This window comes from Schistocerca gregaria, chromosome 1, assembly GCF_023897955.1.
Source record: "Schistocerca gregaria isolate iqSchGreg1 chromosome 1, iqSchGreg1.2, whole genome shotgun sequence".
Classification (NCBI taxonomy): Eukaryota; Metazoa; Arthropoda; class Insecta; order Orthoptera; family Acrididae; genus Schistocerca; species Schistocerca gregaria.
This window is the reverse complement of record NC_064920.1, coordinates 536,705,575-536,729,854: the sequence shown is the minus strand read 5'-3', so window position 1 is coordinate 536,729,854 and position 24,280 is coordinate 536,705,575. Positions and strand designations below refer to the sequence as shown.

At 37.9% G+C, this 24,280-nt stretch overlaps 1 protein-coding gene across 1 annotated transcript; it reads right to left on the bottom strand.

Annotated features, from left to right (window-relative positions):
- Nucleotides 1–1,585: 1,585 nt before the first annotated feature.
- LOC126355410 (adenylate kinase) lies at nucleotides 1,586–23,695 on the bottom strand. The gene is made up of 6 exons (XM_050005716.1): nucleotides 22,510–23,695; nucleotides 21,855–21,972; nucleotides 14,573–14,691; nucleotides 14,323–14,490; nucleotides 7,168–7,282; nucleotides 1,586–2,546 (listed from the first exon to the last, which is right to left on the bottom strand). The coding sequence occupies exons 1-6, from the start codon at nucleotides 22,615–22,617 to the stop codon at nucleotides 2,437–2,439; spliced, it is 738 nt and encodes a 245-aa protein (XP_049861673.1). The 5' UTR covers nucleotides 22,618–23,695; the 3' UTR covers nucleotides 1,586–2,436.
- Between the last annotated feature and the right edge of the window lie 585 nt (nucleotides 23,696–24,280).

Genomic DNA, 24,280 nt, shown 5'->3' with positions numbered 1-24,280 from the left:
CTCCACTACCCCCCTCCCCTGCCCTCTGTCTGACCTCCCAACAGCACATAGCTGCCCTACCCTCTCTCCACCTCGTCTCTGCCTGCTCCCCAGTTGCATTTCACTGTTACCCTACCCTACCCCTACCCCTACCCATACCCATACCCATAACCTACCCTCCCTGCACCAGTCTCCTCATCAACCCCACCCAGTTGCCACTTCCATCATGCACTGCTGCTGCTGCTCACAGTGTGGCTTCAGCTGCCAGAGGTTGCAGTTTCGCGTGTGTTTTTCCTGTTTTTGACAAAGGCCTTGTTGGTCGGAAGCTTATTTGTGGCAGATTTTTTGTTACACCTATCTGTGACTCAGCACCTGTGCTATATGGTGAGTTTCAACTTTCCTTTTCATAATATTGTTATATTCCATTGATTGACTATCATTCAGGCTGAAATATGATGGCAGACTACTGCTTTACAATATTGGCTTGACAGAAGAGTTCTGAAGGGAGGAAGAAATATTATTTATTTTGTTGAGAGAGAGAGAGAGAGAGAGAGAGAGAGAGAGAGAGAGAGTTGTTTATTATAGTTTGTTGCATCAAAGTGTAAATTCCATAAAATAAATTTGACATCTTTCTGCTACATAACTAGAACTTCATTATTTGTTTTTAGGTCATGATGACAATCTTCACATTTTGCTTGATAAGAATTTTTATTTCATGACAGAGGTGAAACTGATTATCAGTTGAATGTTAGTTTTTTTTTAGAAAAAGCGTGGAAGATGTCTGATCTGTAGACTCATGAGAACTTCACATTGTACTAGCCTGAGTTCAAAATACAGTTTTGCACAATTTTTCCCTTGGTTAACGAGAAATGGGAGTGCAGGTTGATATTTCACAGTACCACATTGCACCATAGCTGACATGGCAATAATCTTATCTTGCAGAAAGCAGTGCATCTTTTTGTGGGAGCATGTAAGTAACATGAGTACAGTGATAATGAAAGGCACAGACTTAGGTGTCTTAATATGGTTCTTGCAGAAGTGGTGGTGAAAATACACAGTTACAGATGGTGTTTTGTGGGTGGGTTCTTGCTTTAAGCAGAAAATCCCACACATTGAGTAATCATTCCATTTCTTTAAGAATACAAGCTCATTTACAGAAACAATGTAATACTAAATGTGTGGAAAGTGGATTGGATTACCTTTACCAGTCACCACATAATAACATCTGCTTCATAAAAATTCATCAATATCTCTTTCACATTCTACCAGGAAGATTTATTTGTGGATTACACGCCAATTGGCTGATTGTATGCTGTGAACTTTTTTTATCCAGTTGTTTTTTAATTAAAATACATCTGCTTCACAAACAAATCTGAGAACATGCTATCAGCTGTTGTAAATGGTATTTTATCATGTCAGTGTATTCTTCTAAATTTAAGATTGTCACTTGAGGCACATAACTTACTTTTATTATTTTAGAAACAACTGCTTTCAAAGTTGCAGGAGATCAAAAATTCATACAGCTAACAGTCTTTCTGTATGAGAGATTTAACATTCATTCATAATAGTTGTCATATGTTAAGGGAGGAAGAAAAAGCAAGAGCACTTAGTAAAAAGAAGCACTGATGCATTTTATTTTATCAGATACTTTTACACCATTTCCCACATAACAGGTACAAACAATGTCAGAAGAGCCCTTCGCTGAACAATGGTAAACATGGATCATTGCGTGACTCATGTCTTAGTCCCTTCATTACACATAATCACTTGACTGTACATTTTTTTTAAATTTAGTATTCACAGTGACTACCAACCAAATTGAAATATTGGAACTAAAATTTAATGATTAGTTCTACAACTGCTGTCATTTCTTAATTTTATTTTAAACTGAGCAAAGTTTCATAGAAAGATATCCCTAGGCTTTCATTTACTACAGATTCACAGACTGAGTGCACATTAGTTTGTGGGAGCAATACAGTTAATACCAGCAAAACAAGTCATATATGAGGCCTGCCAAGTACAATCTTGTGTAAATTAAAAAGAAACTTTCACAAACCAAAAAGTGAATTATCATACAGTTGGAAAGTCCTTCATTCACTGTCTAACAACAAACTCTCACGTGCTTCAGGTGTCACAGGTTCTCGCGTAATATGTTTTTGATGTGACAAGTAATAAAATAACGTTACTATAAACATGGAAAAATATTTTTCACTTTTTGAATGTTAGGAGATAGTGACAGGCAATCAAAACTAAAATATATGTATATAAGAGACACTGCAAGTCTTAATTGTGCATGGCAGTGCGATAGCTTTGACAGAAATGGTCACGTTTGTAACTTAAAAAGTTACCTGCATGAATAATAAAATTTTGACTCCCATCAGCTTCTATATGGCTTAAATTCTCAATAACAGGATATACTTCATCATTAAAATTACAGCATTGTCCTACAAATGTTCCTTATACAAACATAACTTTATCCTTGCTTCTGGAAGAACGAAGAAATATTTTATCAATGCTATCAAAGACCTCTGAAGCAGATTTGGAGGCATCAATCCTGTGATGTATACCTGAAAAGAAAGAAAAAGGTTCTATATTCCTAATCACTTCTCTTTACTAATAGCACAACAATGCTGTGACAACATTTGTTGCATTGGCCACAAACTATAACAACAACTGCAATGCAATAGATGTACAACATTATTCGTATTTTTCATAGCATATGGCTAGAATGACCTAACTTTATGAAGACAACTGGTACTTATTTTTTCAAGATTTAACTTTTTCACTAATTTCATAGATCATCCTACAGTAAACACATATTCAGCCAGAAATACGACGTATGCATTGCTGACATGCAAAAATAAACAATGTTCTGCAATAAAATGATGTATATTTAATAAAATTTGACACAACAAATTTGCTGAACACAGAATACCCTTAAGATCAATAGTGACATAATTACATCTTCAAATAAGGCAGTTTTTTGTGTTAAGAAATCCTGCAGTTATGCAACCAAATCCAAGAAAATATATTCTACTGTTCTCAATTAAATAATTTTTTTTTGGGCAATAAGTGATCCATACGCATCTGAGAAGTTTATAGCAGAAATGGCTAGTTGGAGAAGACAAGAGACACATTCAGTCACAGTAACTAAAGCAATTGTCAACCTATATTGGTTGGGATGAAGACCACAGTGGTTTCCCAGGCATGATTTTCCTGGAAGTGATATACTATTGTTTCCCTCTGACCTGTTGACCTACATCACCCGATCTAGGACCTATACATTTGAAGTCTAAGTAGTAACCATAAGTTCAATCCGACAATTTAAAGCCCAAGTGTTACGGCTGCACTAAGAGACAAATGAAAACTATCACATGTCCCTATATTTTTTTTTATATATAAACCATTTTAAGAATTGGACAACCCTGATACCTGCTAAACCACCAGCACCGAACTACTAAAGTAGTAAGCGAGGACATGCTTATCAATTATTATACATTACTGAACTAAAAAGAAATACAAAGGAACCTATTTGATGATTACATCTCCGGACATTTATGCAGTGACCACTATTTGCTAGACTGTCACCAAATATCACACGTCTAAATTTCAAATCTTTTGCTGCTTACTTACGGCAACAGTAGAAGTTTACCAAAACAAAGAACCCATTGCTGCATGACACCCCAGCACTACCTGTACAAACAAAAATCCCAGGCATAACAGTTCTATTAGCCAGTTGCAAACAGACCGTTGTATGATGATGATGATGATGATGATGATGATGATGGTCTTGTTTAAGGCTATGATTATTTTTCCTAAGATAAGTGTATTTCCTTCTACAACTTATTGGCTCCAAATCAACCAATGACTACGGCATTTCTTGGGTTATCAGTCTTCTGACTTGTTTGGTGTGACCCACCACAAATTCCTCTCCAGCGCCAATCTCTTCATCTCAGAGTAGCACCTACACTCCACATCCTCAATTATTTGGTTGGTCAGTTGGGGGTGTGCATAAAGGGCACAAACAGCGAGGCTGTCAGTTTCTTGTTCAAGATTAAAGATATCTGTAGTTAGTGATGTATGCCAGAAATTTGATAAAATTATTGAAGTATATATGAATTTTCAGCTAGTATCAAGGGTAACGAGTCAAAGTCTTGCAACCACTGGAGTGTTACTCCTAAAACATAAAATAGGGCGAGGCAGGAAAAAGACTAATTGCAGGAAAAAGACTAATTGCATCTACAAGCAACTAAAATAGAGTAAAGTGGGATGACCAAGGAAACAGGCACAGGAGTGGAAGTTTGAGGACCCTCCAGACCCAGCATGTAGCAGTAGATGCGCAGCTTTAATCACTTTGCCTCTGCCCCGAAAGTAGTTTAGAATGTTGTATCTGAGAACAACTTAATCATCACTAATAATTGGCTTAAGGATAATCATAAATGAAAGTTGTACAAATGAAAGATACCTGTAGACAACAGAAGGTTTCACATTAAGTATATAAGACAGAGTCTTGCACCAGATTTTAAACTCAGACATTTCAAGGGAAGACGACAACTGCAAGGCAGTCTAAGCATGTAAAATGAGGCGAAAGATAGGAAAATTAAAGAGACCTTTGGAGAAAAGAGATGCAACGGTATAACTCACAGAAGCTCAGATGGCAAACCAGTACTAAACAAAGAGAAAGCAGAACATTGGAAAGAATGTAGAGGGCTTCTCTATAAGTGAAATTAACTTTAAGACAATTGAAAGGGAACATGAATCAGATGAAGATCAGATGGAAGGTATGATACTGCGAGAAGAATCAGGCAGTGCAGAAAGACCTAAGTCAAAAAGTCCCTGGAGTAGACAACATTCCCACAACCACAGATATCATTGATAGGATGGCCAGCCATGACAAAGTACTCCACTGGGGGTGCAAAATGTTTGAGACAGGCGAAATACTCTCAAGACTTCCGGACTAATGTAACTGGTCGGTTGCTTGATGGACAAACAGTGAGGTCATTGGCCCCAAGGTGGCAGAAACCAAGGGAGGACTACATAAACAGGGCAGTACGGAGAAGGAGCAAACAAAGAGGTAAAAGGAACATCGAGGCAGCAGCAAGAGTAAATAACAGGACAAGAAGGAAGGGCCACAGAGACACTCCCAAGTGCAACATGTGGAAGCAGTCCTGAATCTGGTGGATGGGATAAAGAGCTTGGAGGTTGGGGAGAGAGCTGACCGAATATGATTATATAATATACTGTATCCATTTATGGCAGCGGATGTATTGGACAGCCTGGAGAAAAGCATAAAGCTCCACAGTAAAAACCGAACACTGGTCAGGAAGCCGAAATCTAATTGGGGTGTCGCCAACAATATAGGCACTCCCAACACCAAAGATGGTCTTCGAGCTGTCAGTGTAAATGTGGCATGCTCCATTTGTGCACAGAGCAGAAAATGCCCAACAATAAACTATAGGGGGACTATACTTGGGAAGCTGGCAAAGGTCACAGAGAAGGCAGGTCCAGGGGCGAAGTCAAGGTGGTGCCTTACCCCGATTGGTCAAGCAAGTTTTAGGAAATTGGAAGGAAAGGGAATGTACCAGTTGATGGAAGCAGACACCTGGTGGTGGAATTGAGGAAGGGCAGCCTGCATACCCTATATTCAAGGAGGCATAAAAAAAAGGCATGGTCTGATGAGCAGACACGGATGATGATGATTAACTAAACGACTCAGGACAGCTCACCAATTGGACAGTATAGGCTCTCCATGGGGCTGGTGTAAAAAGCTCCAGACACTAAACGCAATCCATGGTGGTGGACAGAGTCTAGATGTCTAAGAATGGACAGCCATGCAGTGGAGTAAACTACGCTTCCATAGTCCAATTTCTAGTACACTAAGGTGCAGAGGATTTTGGAACATATACAGAGCTTGAACAGGAATTACCCTGAAGAAAAAGATTTAATGACAAACGGCCAATATGGATCTGGGAAATATCGTTCTTGTGAAATACAACCAGCCCTTCATTCTTGTGAAGTAATGAGAGCTATCACAAAAAACGGTGCCAAATGATTCTATATTTTTAAGTTTCCAGAAGGCTTTTGACACCATTCCTCACAAATGGCTTCTAACCAAATGGTGTGCCTATTAAGTATCATTTCAGTAGTGTGATGATTTGTAATTTCCCTGTCAGCAAGGACATAGTTTGTAGTAACTGATGGAAAGTAATCTATTTAAACAGAAGTATAGTTGGCATTCTCCAAGAAAATGTTATAAGCACTCTGCTGTTCCTGACCTACATGAACGATTTAAAAGAGAACCTGAGCAGGCCCCAGATTTATTTTTATTTATCTTTTTGCAGATGATGCAGTCATTTACTGTCTTGCAAAGTCATAAGATCAAAATCAGTTGCAAAATGACATGGTATGAAAAGTTGCAACCGAGTCGACGATGAAAAGTGTTTAACTCATTCACATGAGTTCTAAAAGGAATCCACAAAATTTCAGTTCTGCAATAAATGATACAAATCTGAAGGCTATAAATTCCACTAAATACTTAGGGATTACAATAATGAATAATTTATGGCAGAATGCTCAAACAGGTAATGTCGTTGGGAAAGCAAAACCAAAGACTGCAATTTATTGGCAGAACACTTACAAAAAACAGCTCTATTAAACAGACAGCCTACACTGTGCTTGTCCTCCTCCTGAATTACTGCTACATGGTGTGGGTTCAGCACCATATAGTATTGACAGATGATACAGAAAAAGTTATCACGAAATAGAAGAAAGAGTGGCATGGATATGATATGTGAACTGGGGTGGCAATCATTGAAACAGACTTTTCTGTTGCTGCATGATCTTTCTCCTCCAATGCCAAAATATATTGTTGGCACCCACCTACTTAGGGAGATAATGATCATCATCATAAAACATTGAACATCAGAGCTCGCACAGAAAGAAGTGTTCATTTTTCCTGCTTGATATTTGAGAGTGCATGCTAGAGAAACAGCTTTAATGTAGTTTCAACCTTCTGTCAGGCACTTTAATGTGAATGGCTGAGTAATCACTTAGATGTAGATGAAAACTGATAAGATTCTTTACATACTGCACCAGACTACACATCACACCAGATTATCTCTAGATTTTAACCATTACACATTAACACAGTGAAACTCCACAAAAGCAAACAAATGTTCTTATACCAACCTCTCAAGCTGTAATAGTCTACCAGTGGCTTCGTCTGCTTATGGTAGGCTTCTAGACGTTTTTTCAGCGCTTCAACATTATCATCTGAGCGACGGATCAGTGGTTCACCTGTTAACTGATTACAAAACATTTTTTTCACTAAATGTCCACAGATCTGGCATAATACCTTATTCTGCTAGGAAGAATTTAGCTATCCTGTAATCTAAATTAGCGCGATAGCATTATTCTCTTAATGGTGTGAAGCTACTGACTGTATCTGCATATGGATGTAACATACATAATTCAATTCCTTGCATAAAACCAAGCTAGTGTGATTAACATTTGTTTGTAAACAGAACACCAATCCCACAATGCCAGAAATGATTTTTTGGTTTTTCATTTCTTATTCTATAATACTGTGAAGTGCATATAAAGGGTGTGGTGAAAGTTGTTAAAACATGCAAAAACCAGAAGGAATAAAGTAATTCTGTTCACCTTCTGTGTGAAGATGGAGATGTTCTACTAAGAAGTGACAGAACAATCAGTTAACATGGAGTGACTACTTTTATAAAGCTAACCATAATGGCTTAGAAAATAATGAAATTTTCACTCTGCAGCAGAGTGTGCACTGATAAACTTCCTGGCAGCTTAAAACTGTGCCAGACCGAGACTCATCATGATTTATTTTGGAACTGAGAAATGTTGTGTACATCATCAATAGCAGCACATGTACATGACAGTCTGCCACTGCAGACAATCAACCGTTTCTATATGGTGATTGATTAAAATAACTTGTGATTGATGTTTCAGCAAGTTAAGTGGTGGGGGCTAGTCGCCAGCTAATTTCAGTTATTTCATGAACTCCATGTGCTTCATATGTAGCCTATTTTGTAGGTAGTTTCTGAGCCTGGTCACGTGTGGCTAGCTGCATTTGGCAACACCGACCTCCAGCAATGCAATTTGTAAATCACATAGCTATTTTATTCTAGCTATATTAGTTCTGTTCAGAAAATTCCAGAGCTTTGTCCACAATATTTTTCTATACTTACCTTTTACTCATTGTGCACTGTCTCCTTCAAAATACTATCTCCCCCCCCCCCCCCCCCACAATTGACGCACGGCTCCCAATGCTGTTTCTGAATTTTATCTCTTCTATTGTTGCAAATCTTTGTCCATTCAACAGGATTTTCAATTTTGGAAATAAAAAGTATGCTGAGGCCGGGTCTGGATAATATGGTGGATGAAGCAGCACAGAAATTTCATTTCCTTGCAGGTGTCCTACACATCCTGATAGTACCATTGATCAACAGTTTGTGTCTGTGGCAATAATTCATGGTTAATTCTTCAATGGCTTTAACATTTGACCTGACCTGACGAGCTTTTTATGGTCTTTAAGAACCTTTTCCAACCCACTGTGGAGACAACCTACGTCTCAATGTCACAGCCCATGTCTCATCTTACGGAACATCTTGTCCTCATTTGCACGATACAAAAGCTCTTCACAATTTGCAAGGTGCAGGTCTTTCTGGTCTTGACTCATGAGCCATGGGAAGAACTTGGTAGCATGGATATGCACATCAAGATATTGTGTCAGGATTTCACGACATGGAACATCTTTTCCTCATTTGCACGATACAAAAGCTCTTCACAATTTGCAAGGTGCAGGTCTTTCTGGTCTTGACTCTTGAGCCATGGGAGAACTTGGTAGCATGGATATGCACATCAAGATATTGTGTCAGGATTTCACGACATGGGGCAACTGAATTGTTACATTCTTCTACAATCTCTTGGACAGCGAGTCTTCGACTGGCACACACATTGATGTTCCCAACACAAGCATTGGCAGTAGGCATGCAAGGATGACCTGAACAAGGGTTATCTTTAATTTCTGTCCGACTATTTTTAAACCATATGAACAATTTGTAACACCAAGCATAGCTTAAACACTCGCCACAATACACTTCTCGCATCATCTCAATATCAATAAAGGTTTCTGTGGATTCCAATGTGCCCTGGGATCCAGAGGAATGTCACAGACACCCCCCCCCCCCCCCCCAAGTGGAGCAAGTCCTGAATCCAGTGGACCAGAGGGTGGATAGGATATAGAGCGAATCCGAGCATATAATATACTGTAGCTGCATATGGCGACAGTTCAGTCCAGGTGTGCAGTGCAGTTCAATGGGTACTCCGCAACAGAAAGCGCAGTGTATTATTTGGCTTGTGAAAAGTGAGTCAGTTTTAACGGCGCAACATAATTTTAGAGATCAGTATGGTGGTGGACCAGCTACAGCCAAAACTGGCTTGGCTTAAGCCTTTCAAGGAAACTGGTAGTATTTTAAAAGCAGAATTACCGGGTAGAGCGAGAACTTCTGAAGTTTATGTTGAACAGATCTGTGTTTCGTGTGTTTGGAGCCCAAAGAAGTAATTGGCCAGATGTAGTCAACAATTAGGAGTGCCTAAAGGTACTGTGTATGATTATGTGTGTAGAAGAGTTAAGTCGCACGTCTACAAATTGCAACTGTTACATAAAATAAAGCCTACTGATAAAATCAAAAGGTATGAGTTTGCTGTTGACTTTCTACGCAGAACTGATGGTGTCATTTTTTTAAAAAAAAGTGTCTTTTCTGATGAGACTACATTTCATGTTAGTGGAACAGTTGATCGTCATACCTGCAAAATCTGGAGGGCAGAGCATCCACATTAAGTTATTCAGTATAATTGTGACGACTCTCCCAAAGTTAATGTCTGATGCAGCTTTAAGGAAGATTGTGAGATTGGCCCTTTCATTTTTGTAGAAAGAAAGTGGGATGTTTACTGTGACATACTGACAGAGTGAATCTTTCCCCAAACGGACGACATATAGATGGAAAAGGGGCTTGTGGTTTTCCAACAAGACGGCACCCCACCTCATTACAGTAATAATGTGCATGCAGCTCTTGACACTTTATTTCCAGGAAGGTGGATAGGCACAGCTGGCCCAATACCTTCGCTACCAAGAAGCCCAGATTAACCACACTGATATTTTTCTTTTGGGGCCACATAAGAAACGTATGCAGTGAAAAGATCAGGGACATCAACTATTTACAGGAAGGAATTGTTGTGGTGGTTGGGACAGTTACATATGAACAGTTGGTGAATGCATAGCGAGAGGTGGAATATCATCTCTATATGTGCAGGGCAACAAATGGATCCCACGTTGAAGTCTACTAACACTAAAGAAAACTAAGGAATTCTCTTTCACATTATGTATTACTGATATAATTTTTAATTAATTTCCCCATTAAACCCAGCACCACTAAGCTCGGATCTGTCACATGGAAGGGGAGGGGGGATTGCCCTAACATTCTTTTCACTTTTTAACATTTTTGTTTGTTTTTTATTTTTTATTATTTCATGAACTAGGAATTTCTTTACTAGGTTGCAATGCACTTTCCATAGTTACCAGGAACATTATAACATATACAAATATAATAAATAAAGTAATGAATGAGAAATATTATATTTTTATTATTAAACTAACACTTTCATATACATCAGACTTACATAAAGAAATCCTAAAAGAACATACAACAGCAAACCACAAATAAGAAAAGTCAGAAATTACAAGTGAGTTTTTCCTTCCTACTCACTTCCACTTTCAATTTCAATTTCACAACCTTTGCATATGACTGCTTTTGCAGAATGAGTTTGTCATCTTGTCTTTTTCCTTTTTGGAGTGTTTACTCTTCACACAGATGTGACATCTTCCTCTTGAATAAAGTTCAACCGATTGAACAGTTGCAGTGATGCTGAACAGCATTTTCCCTAGAACACTTTCCATTGCAGAGGTGATAGTCTTTTGTAAACCCATGATATTCTTTGTTCCCTCTTCCACAGCTGGCCTAAAAAGCTGTTTACCTAATTCTAGCAGATACAGCATTCTTACATTATCCTGCTTCTTATTCCAGTTTGGGCTGTTTATCACGAAAATTGTTCCAACATTTAGACTGGCAATATCTATCAAGGTGAAAAGAGATAATGGCCACCTTCTCATCCCTAGTTCCACTGAATGATGTCATGTCATTTAATCAATGCTGTCTCTGCCCTCTTTCGTTTCATTGTAGCAGAGATTGAGTTTGTCTTTTTTTTCCTCTGTTGACTCATCCACCTCATCATTGTGTTGTGTGGAAAGAAGTAGGAGATTCTTAGTAGGCTTCAGTTTGGAGATGTATGAAATCAAGGTAACTGGTGCATTGCCTGTTTTCAGATCTGTGAGTAACTTAAGAGGAATATAGCTCTCTACCTTACCTCTTCTTTAGCTGTTCTGGTATGTGTTTTCTGTTACTCTTCAATGTTCCCACCAAAGTTAACTTATCATTGTAAAGCTCCTCAGCTAGGTCTATGGATGTATAATAACGATGTTTTATTTCTTCCACTTCCTGCCAGCGGATTCATTAGGCATCTATCAACTGCCTTTGCACTCCGTTCCTCAGCAGGTTGTTCATCCATCCCTGCATACACCCCAATTTTTAGAACATACCTGGTGTGTGCATTTGATAACATCCTAAACAACATGACATACTTCCCAGGCTTGTCTTTCATAAAGACCTTAAAGGGACACCTTCCTCGAAGTAGGAAGAGCATTTCATCGATCGTTAAATTTGCACTTGGTATGTAGTATTTCACAAACATTTTGTCAATTTTGTCGAAAACTTCACAAAGAAGGCAAAACTTATCCTGCTTACGTCTTTCAGTTCTTGTTTCTTTATCATCAAATCTAATCGGGGACAGAAGTTCTCCACATCGAATACGACTCACTGTAGCTATGTAGATATTCTTTCACAGTACTTTCCCCCATGAGTCCTCAAGAGGCCATCTAGTGTCATTTGTGCCCATGCGTATCAAAATACCAATGAAGGTGTACATTCATTCTATGGTTGTAAGTTTTAAATTATTATTACAGTTCACGATAATCTTCATTATTTTGGGAGTTATAAACTCTTTGAAAGATTCTGACACACTAGAGGTAATGCCTCCACAAATCAAACCTTCACGAAAATTCACTATATTTTGTACTTGGCTTGGAAGCACAGTAATATATTACCTACTGCTTTTTGCTGTAGTAAATGATGCTGGAAGCAGCTGCATGCTGTTCATCAGGGGATGAACTCTGTAAACTTGATTTATTTTCAATTACTGTGTCACTGTCGTATGTCACAAATGTATCGTCATCTTATGGGTCACTTTCATCACCTTCACTTGCTTAATTTATTATAGCCGACACCTCTTCATCTGTGAGAAACCTCTAATACTGACGAGACATTTTATTATAACTGCGAGTAATGTACAACTGCTCGAACAACAAAGGAGATTTATTTCAAAACAACAATGGCAACAATACAGTGGTACCAACAGTCAGAAACTGCATTTCTTTCTGCCATATTGAGAAATATTTTAATGAGAAAAGTTCTCACCTATGTCTAAGAGGGGCAATAACTGACCGCACTTAAATATAATAGGCAGATTAAATTCACAAAAATTAAATAACCATGATGCACACACTCTAGATATTTTTCTACAACTACCTAAATTCTTGCTTCTCTGCTGTATGGTTTAATGACGGAATTACCTTAAAATATTCCAACTGTAAAATAGTTTCCTGTTCGTTCCTCTGTATGGAGACTGCTTGGAAGGATGCTGCCTTTCAGAGAAGCAACAATGAATGGAAAGACTGGCAAATCTTTATCTCGGTTCCAGAGGAATTTATGAACATGAAAAACTACAAGTATAGCATTTGTAAATTTAGAGAAATGCTTTTTGGCAATGCTGATTGGAATACACTCCTTTAAATTTTGAAGATGGTGTGAATAAAATACAGTGAACAAAAGGATACCCACAAAAGCTGGACCATGGTTACAACAGTCAAAGAACATGACAGGAAAGTAGTAGTTTACAAGGAAATGAGACAGGACTGCAGCCTGTTATCCATAATATTCAATCGCTACATGGAGCAAGCAGTAAAGGAAACCTATGAGAAATTTAGAGATAGAATTAAAGGTCAAGTGGAAGAAATAAAACTGACTTTTGCCAATAATTTCCTTCTCTGTGTCAGAGATGCAAAGGGTTGAAGATTTATGAAATCAAGAGTGTCTTGAAAATATAAATCATCAAATGTAAAACAAGGGTAATCAAATCAGGCAAAGGTGAGGGAATCACATTAGGTGATGAGGAATTGGGAAAAGTAGTAGAGTTTTATCATTTGTGCAGAAAAATAAATGAATATTATAAAAAGTGAGAGGACATAAAATGCAGACTGGCCATAGTGAAAAATGGTGTTTTCGAAAAAGAGAAGTTGGTTATCATAAAATAAAATTTTTGGTGTTGAGAATCTTCTCTGAAGGCATTTGTCTGAAGTACAGTCTTGTACTGAAATGAAATGTGGATGCTAAGCAGTTCAGAAAGGAAGAAAATAGAAGCTTCGGAAAAGTGGTGCTGCAGAATAACTACAGTATACATTTAAATTTTTAGTGCTGTCGGCCACCTTTAAACTGTTAGCCTGATAATGCTCTTGTTCATTTGAAGAGCACAATCAATAAACAGCAAATGTCCCTTGTGGCTTTAGTCAAAAACTTCTCTAATTAATGTTTTTGTGCCGACATTTGTGTAGAAACAATTTGCCCAAATTAATTTGCCGTAGGTGCTAGGAACTGCATCACTAAGTGAAAGATAATTCTTGGTTTGTGTTCAACATGTTAATAAAGTTTTTTTCCATGTCTAGAGAGTATAATACACCAGTTAGGCATGTTATCTGTGCTCACTTCCAACAAAATTACCTTGAGTTAATTTGATAAAAGTAAAGAACTGTTTCACAATGTTTGCTGTTTGTAACGGAACACTTATCCAGTGGTTGCAATAAAATGTTAAACATGTGACAGCAATATCTATGTATGCTTCACAGTCACTGCTGCCTTCATAATTATCCTCACCACCACTGCGGCATAATTTACAAGTCTGTCTACTTCCACTCCCTCCCCTCGGTCTCTAGACAACTATTTAATACACTAGGCAAGACACACAAGAACATTTTACATCACTCAGTATCCATCCTTTACCCTCATCCAACAGTCAGTCACAAAGTTATTACTATCGAGTAGGATGCATTAACAACCAAAGTGCACATACAAATCTTCAACTTACATCATCCTTCATGGGAACTTTTGGAGGATGAAATTCTTCGTGATACGAACGACCACTTGCTGGGTGTATTAGCCGGCCTGTAATTCTTCGAACCAGATAATTGTCATCAATATTGAATTCCACAACAGCATCTAGTGCAGTATTTCTTTTCTCCAGTAGTTTATCCAGCTAACAGAAAGAAGACAAAAAATTTGCAACAAATATTTGGACAGTCTACATTGCCTAAGGAAATCAGTTTTACAGATTTTACCTTCTCTGCCTGTGGGACAGTTCTTGGAAAACCGTCTAAAAGAAACCCATTTTTACATTCTGGACGATCAAGATTAGTGTCAATCAGGTTAACAACAAGCTCATCACTTACAAGTTTTCCTGGAAAAAAAAATTAAATTAAACTCAATTTACTGAGTTAAGACAGTATGTAAAACATTGCTGCTTAATGTCATTGTAAAACAGGTTAACTAGAAAATAAGAGCAAAGATTAATAACTAGCAAAACTTTGTGCCATCAGGAAATATGTAGGCTTGATTCCTGCTATCTCAATAACAGAGCAAACTTTACCTGCAAAGCAGTATACTTCAGCCTGGGCCCATTTTCTTTTTATAATTTTTTTTGTGGTCAAGATCCTTGTGCAAAAGGTCAGTGCAGTCTGAGTTACAATGGTGGGAAAAACATTGCTTTCATTTCCTTACAACAGCCATACAAAACTTGGGCTGCAATTGAAAACCATATCAATTGTGATATCTAACACACCTTTAATGGTGAAAATCTTATAACTGTTTGACAATAATGAAACCTATGAAGTATGTGGACTTAGTGCAAGAGAAAGTTGACGAGAAAAAAATTCGTGAAACTAGTGTTTTATGGTATCTTAATTGTCTGACAATGTTACATAGATTCTTCCATCCCTTCGCATTAGATTGTAACTAACCAATAAGGATATCAAGTTCTGGTTGTAGTAACAAACTGACCAGTAGCAAAGACCAATGTTTACACCTGTGCCATATTGAAAAATGCATGGGGGAGGGGGATCCAATACTTATATTTTACTTCACTAACATCAGCCCTACAGCCCATACCTGGCTCCTTAAATATGGAAATGTGAAAGTGGTTTGTCTTCTGATAAAGAATTTCATGGAGATATCACAATCTGGGTGCAATGCCAGGCATTAGAATTTTAAACAAAAGAATTTTGACAACTGAATGATAAATACTTAAATGTGAATAGCCATTACACAGAAGTAGTAAAAGTAGTGTGCTTCTCAGATTCTTTTAATAAATTTGCTTTAAGTATATCAGTACTTTATTAGTAGCCTAATGGAGTTTACTTTCCAAATAGCTCACATAATAAAGAGCAAAGATGAAAGATTAATACACTTAGTGCAAACAGCAGGTACGGTGTCTGAATACCTATTGTTTAAATTCAAGCGAGCACTTTATCTGTAACAGACTGTATAATTATATGGGTTCTAACTGGCAAAAAGAACCCACACGTCTCAGTCTGCATCACAGTTACCATCAGTCAGTAAGTCGGCTAGTTTTTCACTCAGTTCTGATCCTTCTGTATAAACCATCTTAGTATTAATTTCAAGAGAGTTAAGAAACTGCAGAAAATAATAGGAGTCTGTGAAAGTGATTTGAGCCCCATCTGTCTTAAATGGGATTCCACTATCTGGGCAGTGGACCTTATTTGATGAGGTACTGCATCTTCCCAAGTTTCACAACTACCATTTTGGAATCCATTAAATCCTTATCTCCATGGAAGAACAATATTCACTATTTTTAGACTATTTCCTATAGTATGCTACTAACATGCAATTTTACCACTAAGGGAACCTTAAAACATCATCCATAATTCAGGACATATTTCTACCCTTAGTGCCAACTTGATCCAGATCTTGTGACCAACACTAACTATTAAAATATTCCTTGAAATGTTAATGTCATATGCTACGTACAGAATGCCTGGGATTTTTCCCACCATATGTTTCAGTTGTATATGCTGCTGGCATTTGTTATTTATAACATGTCAGTTACTTCTTGTGGCTGGTGATTGAGACACAGGAGACCAGTAAGCAATGTCATGATTGAGACACAGGAGACCAGTAAGCAATGTCAAAGTGTTGTGATGGGACAATGACATAATTAATGTAGGGGAGATTTGAGCCTCAAGAAATGATAAACTGATGACAGAACTATGTATATTATTATGACATATTCAATGGCTTTCACCACACTTATGCAAATTATCACGTTGTGACTGGGTCCACTAAAGTTCCATTTGTCACGACAGCCTTCACTTTAAAACGCAAGGCAATGATAACAAGACTGGCCAAAACAGAACAATAGTATTGCAATACAGACTTGCCATCCGCACTAGAGGTACACATCAAATAAAAAACACAATATAAACTACCACCTTTAATAACTAAATGGTATGTTTTAAACAAACCACATGAAAGACTTTTATAACCCAAGTTGAATCTAAAACAGAGGCTACGTCGACTGTGACTAAAATGGTTGCTGATTCCTCAACTCATACTATGGGGCTGTAGGATGCACCTTGATAGGCCAGGGGTGCACTACACACAGTAAGTAGCTGCATGGGTAGCACAGTACTTGGGGTGTGCACATGGGTGTTCTTTAGATCAGGTTTCTCCCCACGGGAAAGAAACTGTTGGCCTGAAAACATTACCAGTTCATGACACTGATGGTGTGCCAACTGTAAAAATAGTTCGCCTGGACAGGTCATTCCAAAGAATTTAAATATGCTAAATCTCATATCAGTAAGTTGTCAAAGTGTCTGTAGCAAGATCCCCGAGTTACTCTCCAAAATAAACAGTAGTAATGCCAATATTGTATTAGGTACCAAAAGCTGGTTGAAACCGACATAAAATTAGCAGTGAAATTTTGAACTCTGATTGGACAATGTTTAGGAAGGATAAGACTGATGATATGGGAGGTGGTGTGTTCATTGCAGTTGAAAGCTGTTTAAACACAGTTGAGACCAATACTGGGTTGGACTGTGAAATAGTCTGGATAAAGCTGTCAATCAGACAAGGAGTGACCATTGTATTAGGATGTTTTTCCAGACTGACAGCAAGCATAACAAACATCACAGAATGTTTCAGGGAAAGTCTTGAGTACACAGGAAATAAATATCCAAATTATCCATTAGTTATAGATGGAGACTAATCTGGCATCCACCGACTGGAAAAATTACATGTCTATCACAGGGGGCAGAAGCAAAGACCCGTGAGAAGTTATTCTAGAAGCGCTCAACAAACAACCTTGAGCAATTGGTAAGAAAACCAACTCAAGATGAGAACATATTGGGTATCTTTGGGACAAATGGACCTAATCTTTTTGAGGAAGTTAATTTAGAAGAAGGTATTAGCGACCATAATGTCGTCGTGGCTTCTATGCCAGTGGAAGTTACAAAAAATCTGTGTAGCATTTTCTTGTTTGGGAAAGCAAATAAAAGTGTCTTTAATGAATATCTTCACAGTTAGCTCAAAGCATTCACCGCAGGACACAAATATTGAGCAGCTTTGGTTGGAATTTACAGGTATTGTCCACCACGTGTTAGAGAAATATGTGCCTAGCAAAAATATAGGGGAGGGAAAGTATCCACCATGGTTCAACAAACATATTAGGAAGTTGCTGAGAAAGCAGATGCTTTTGCATAGTTGCTTTAAACGTAGTCACTACCCTGCTGACAAACAGAAATTATACAAAATGAAAGCACCTGTCAAAAGGTCAATGAGAGATTATTTTAACGAATTTGAAAGCAATATTTTATCTCCAGACTCTAAAAATAACCCCAAAAAATTTTGGTCAAAAGTAAAATCTATGAACGCTACAAATAATTCAATACCTTCTGTTGCTGACAGTACGGGTAATGTAATGGATGATGATAAACAGAGGGCAGGCATTCTAAACCTAGCTTTCAAAAACTTTTTCAGTAGAGGACTGCAGCACCATTCCCCCTTTCAATTATTGAATAAACACAAGGATGGCTGAAATAATGTTTAGTGTTTTGTGTTGACTATGCTACAAATATAGAAACATTCTTATCCATCATCTATCACAAAATCTTTGGAACAGTGGAAAGTTCCATGGGCCTGGTAGAAGGCCCAGGTCACAGCGACCTATAAAAAGGGTAGAAAATCGGATGCGCATACTTACTGGCCGATTTCACCAAGATCTATTTGTTGTAGAATCATGGAACATACTTTGAGTTCCAACACAATGACCTTTCTAGACTCTGAGAAGCTCACCTGCAGAGACCAGCACAGTTTTACAAAACACTAGTCATGCAAGACACAGTTGGCCCTCTTTGTGCATGATATACAACAGGCTCCAGATACCAGCTCCCAGGTTGATGCCATATTTCTCGACTTTCAAAAGGTGTTCGACTCAATTCCACACTGTCACATGCACCAAAAAGTGTGTGCTTACGGCCTATTCAATGTCATTTGCGGCTGGATAGAAAGTTTACTAACAGACAGAGCAGTATGTTGTCCTGAATGAGAAGGATTCAACAGAAACAAGCATAACATCAGGTATGCCCCAGGGCAGCATAACAGGTCCGCCGCTTTTTACAACTTACATAAATGATCTGGTTGATGGTACTGACTGTGGCATTAGACTGTTAGCCGATGATGCTGTACTATAAAGGAAAGTAGTAGCACACGAAAATTGTGAACAAATCAATGAGGATTTGCAGAAAATAAATGTGTGGTGTAATGACTGACAATTATCTCTCAATATTAGTAAGTGTAACTACTGCATATGAAGCGAAAATCCCCATTTATGTACGAGTACAAAATAGATGACCAGTCTTTGGAAGCGGTAACATCTGTCAAGTAACTGGGTGTGACTATTCAAAATGATCTCAAATGGAACAATCAGAATGAACAAGTAACGGGCAAGACGACCTTTAGATTGAGGGTTATTGGTGGAATCCTGAAGCGATGCAGTCCTTCAACAAAGGAAATCACTTACAATACATCAGTTCGTGCAGTCAGAGTATTGTTCATCTGTGTGGGACCCTTACCAGTAGGGTCTGATTCAAGAGATCGAGAAGGTCCGAAGAAGAGTGGCAAGATTCGTGGCTGGTAAATTTAGCCATCACAAGAATGTTACAAATCTCATAGAAAGATTGAAGTGGGATATACTTGCAGAAAGACAATGCGCTAAATGGAAGGGGCTGCTCATTAATTTACACAATCCGATCTTCGCCTATGATGTTGAGCTTATATTATTACCATCAACTTTCAAATCGCGCAGTGATCACCATTCAAAGATAAGGGTAATTAGAGCTCATACTGAGGCATTCAGACACTTTTTTATCCTCGCATGATTCGCGAGTGGAAAAAAGGGGGAGAAATATGACTTTGGCGCAAATAGTGTCCTCTGTCACGCATCGCTTTGTGCCTAGCGGAGTACATGTGTAGATGTCAGCAAGCGAAACACACAAATAGACCAAAGACACCATCTAACAACATGTGACATCACATTTCAAATAAAATACCTTCATTCACACATTTTTCAGACCTAAATATAAATAACATTTCCCTGAAATTTAATAAGTGGTTCTCTGAAAATTAACTGCCAATGAATTTAGAGAGCACACAATACAGAGCACAATGCCTTACCACACCATTAGAAATAATGTTTAAAGATGGACGAAAACATAGAACAGAATTTTCTAAATTGCTAGATTTTTAAAGCTTGTGCTCCATCTCTAATGACCTCTATGCCAACAGGATGACAAGTCCTAATCTTCCTTCTCTCTTCAGAATTTGGAGACAAAAGTGTTGGAAACCTGACTTTTCCCATTGTCTTATTGTACAATAGTCTGAGGGTAACTCATTATTGAGGAAAAAAAAAGAATTTTTTGTACACAAGTATGTAATGATGATAATCTGTGGTGTAGCTTACAGTTACTCTAATGAAGTTTGTGGCACAGAATCAATCACAGATTCAAAACAGTAACATTCTTAATCATAACATTAGAAGGAGAAGTGAGACTGTATCCATCTTCGGCCTTAGTGTACTGCTTAGCTGGGTGGCAATGGGCCTCCCATGCAAGTGGGCCCGAGTTAGATTCCCAGCCGGGTTGGAGATTTTCTCCGCTTGGGGACTCTGTATTGTGCTGTCTCATCATCATTTCACTCTTATCGCAAGTCACCCAATGTGGTGTCGACTGAAATAAGACTTGCAGTTGCAACTGAACTTCCCCGGATGGGGGCTCCCGGTCGACAATGCCATTTGCTCATTTCCATTTTTTCCAGTGTGGCACAAAAAGAAGAGAGATATTTAGTCGTGCAAATCTTACTGCCTAAGACTACTGTATCTGCTTGACTACTCTTAAGATATGCCAACATGTGTCCTTTCTTGTGCACAATAGCAGATGCACAGGAATAAAAGGACACACACAAACATTTATGGAAAGAACACATGTATGCATGGGCATTCTCGTGTCCAAACATTGCCTCACTCCTCGAGAACCCTGATATGTATCCCTTCACTTGCTTGGGAGCTTGTGCAGCATTTATTATGATGAAAAGGCAACAGTAAATGAAAATGCAAAAGTGGCTGTAGGTTAAAAAAAAAGCAAAGAAATAGCTAAATGAAAGTAGGAGAAATGAAAAGTGACAATGTTTTATTTGCAAATTTCCTAAGGAGGTCACAGCGAGATTTTAGATTTCCTGCTTGGGAAACTGTAATAAGGCCGACAAGTTTTTTAGCTGGCAACCAGCAACTTATACACAAGTTTGAACTACTTGTTTCGCATTTCAGAGTAAAGCAATTATTCTTGAAATTGGGAAATAGTTGAGAGAGGTTGTCAGTAATGTAAATTAAATTTCAACATTGTCATTTGGGTTTAATTTTATAAAGTTTTTTTACACAAATTTCACCATGAAAGATTATGCGAAGATTAGCGTCCTCAGACTCAATACACATGGGAATTACATATATGGCAATCACCACTGGAATGTAGGTTTTGTTCTCGAATTTCATATTTCCTGCTTTATTTATGTCTTATTTTTAGTAGGTTCTTGAGGAGTACACATACCCCGTCATTTCTTCAGATTTCAGGTTCCTTAGTTGTGCTATTAAGCTGCCATAGCATAAATACTCTTCCACCATTTCCATACATGCATTTCAAAGATTTCTAGCTTATTCCACTATGTTTTCCTACTTCAAAACTTATGGTATCTTATTGTGTATAGTAAGGCTAAGACTAACACTGACCCTCAGTGCTCTCTCCCAACACTGCATTCAACATTCAAATTTAAACCTTGGTTTCATCAATCACAAACTCCGTAATCTAAAATTCTGAACAGTGGTCTGTTAACTCTAATACTGAGCCCAGCATTGCAAAAATTGGCTATCATATTTACCAGTGGGCATATTGTAGAATAACACACGAAAAGTTAGCATACTGTACACAACAGTTGCAACAACATACATACTCAACACTCAGATTCGGATGTATTTTCAATGTGTTTCATAAAAAAGCTCACCTTCATCCATTGTTTTCTTCAGCTGTTTTCCCAGAAGGGACCCAGAGGATATTTCTGCACGCAGCATATCGCCAGTTGATAGGTGACACACACAATATTTGTTCCTAAGCAGTGGAGCCTGCAAAAAAATAAAAATCTGAAATCATAGCAGTGAATATTAAATTTATAATTCTACAGTATAATTGGATCATCGCTGACACACAACCAGAAATTAGTTTCGTGTTCCGTCATCCCATTGAGCATCCAACATTTTCTTTTTTATCTACATAAAATATCTAGTCGAAAGTTGGCCGTATCTGTCACCATGGTTTCCAACTGAGAAATCTTGTAATCACCCAAGCAGCTCGTTTAGATCATCGTTTTATGCCGAAATTATGAAACCACTTTGAAAAATATTCGAAAAAAGTATTAATAAATATGATACGCAGTCGAAACCGCATAAATAACGACTGTCACTTTTAGTATATTCACTGATCATGTATCCCAAATAATACATTTTACAAATGGATAAATTAATATATGTAAATTGTTAATATCGACCTGTCGCTAACCGTCCCTTGATTAAATAAATATCTCATAGTTAGAGCAGTTCAAAGAACAATGGATTCCAAACTTTGGACTTTCGACTAGATGTAAAAATGACTTTGAAGCTCACCTGTGTGCCCTTGCCGGAGCCCGGTGGTCCTAAAAGAACAGCTTTTATTCCTGCAGGTGTTGTGTCAGCTGGTTCCTCTTTAGGAACTTCAGCAGTTTGAGGTGGCATTGTATTTGTCTGCGCTTGCTCTTAACAGACTTCAATTGGAGAATACAAAATGTACCACTGTGTCACATCCACAAACAAGCAATTAACTTGCTACCAGCACTACACCGCCGCCATCCCTCGCGAAGATAAAAACAACCACGTCTCACATGGCCATCACAAAGTACTTACGAGAAAGAACATAGCTAATCGAATATGTTTGTACATGGGAAGAAGATGGTCACGAAAATTAACAGCTAGGATCCTTGAATAACAATGTTTAGTAGAGAGCAGACGACAAGCGAAATATTTACAAATGATGTGTTCTGTAAATCAAGATTTCTTTTACTAAGTAAAAGCAAAGTTTAGTCAGGTGTTATTTACAAACAAAATTCAAGATCACGCCTAGAGAAAAGTGTCGTGACAACTCGGTCTTGTTCAAAAGGAAAAAATAATCAGCTCTTCGTGTAGAGAATGTGAAAATCGAGTGATGAAAGGTGTTTCGTGCATAAAGTGAAACTTCTGGTGACGCGAAAAGTCAGCGAAAGTAAACCTGAAATTCATCAGTTATGTTTTTCCATTGACATGCTACGGCTTTTTGCGTGACGAAACTGCCAATGTTTTAAGTGCAGTGGACTCGAAAAGCGAAATTGTACAGCAATTACAAAATGACATTGAAATACAAAAAACAAAAATGATAAATTAATACATGAAAAGCAGTCCAGTGTGTGTGTGTGTGTGTGTGTGTGTGTGTGTGTGACAAAATTCAAGCGTTAAAGCAAGTCCGCGAAAATACTAGTGCGCCTATGAACGCTAAAAACAACACTGCCAGCATTTCCGATGTTACTATAAATACAGCAAACCAAAAACCTGTAGATAAATATAAATAGAAAATTATGACATACACAAAAAGAAAAGACAAGACCACAGCTATGCAAGGTAACGAAAATGAGTTTCTAATAATTGATGATTCGCTCTGGAAAAATATTGCTGTCCCCAGCTGCAAAATCGACGAATTAGAACACAACAACTCGGCAAATATTGTTAAAATATGGTAAATTCAAAACAGATGAATTCAAAACCGGATTCTGAAACTAAGACTAGTTTCAGCGTTGTCTTTATACATGTTGGAACAAATTCGTTGAGAAGCAGCAGTGAAGAAGAAATAATTATCGATAAAAACGATTCGTTTGTGAAGGTGTGTGTCTGCTAGTTTCCAACCGATACTTAAAAGAATCATAAAAAGGAAGTCAATGAAAGGCAAATATATCTTCCTAATAAAATATGCTGTCAAAGAACAGTTTGATCGTCTTGGTACAGTTTTTATGGACCCATACAAATCCATATGTGAAAACTGCCTGAGACATGATGACATGCATTTAAACAGATTATGGTCTGTAGCACTCGGCAGAATGTTTGCAGATGTCTGCAAAATATCCGGAAGCAAGGGAAGCTAATATGGCCTGTGGAGGTGAAAAATCAATTGCTGCAGCTACAAAAGCAAAATACAAACACCACACAAAAAAGGTGGGACTATGGAATATGCTGTCAGAAGGCAGCCCACAACATGTAAGCCAGCGAAAGAAAAGTTAGATAAAAGTACTACCTCAGAATATTCAATACATTGGTAACAAGAAACTAGAAACAGAAGTAGTTCTAAGTGAAGTACAACCAGACATAGTATGTA

Excerpts from the sequence above, each read along its gene's own strand:
- LOC126355410 (XM_050005716.1), bottom strand. The coding sequence starts at position 22,617 with ATGCCACCTCAAACTGCTGAAGTTCCTAAAGAGGAACCAGCTGACACA. Across the intron at positions 21,973-22,509 it reads GCTCCGGCAAGGGCACACAG|GCTCCACTGCTTAGGAACAA; the intron begins GTGAGCTTCAAA and ends ATTTTTTTGCAG. Across the intron at positions 14,692-21,854 it reads GAAGAAAACAATGGATGAAG|GAAAACTTGTAAGTGATGAG; the intron begins GTGAGCTTTTTT and ends TTTTTTTTCCAG.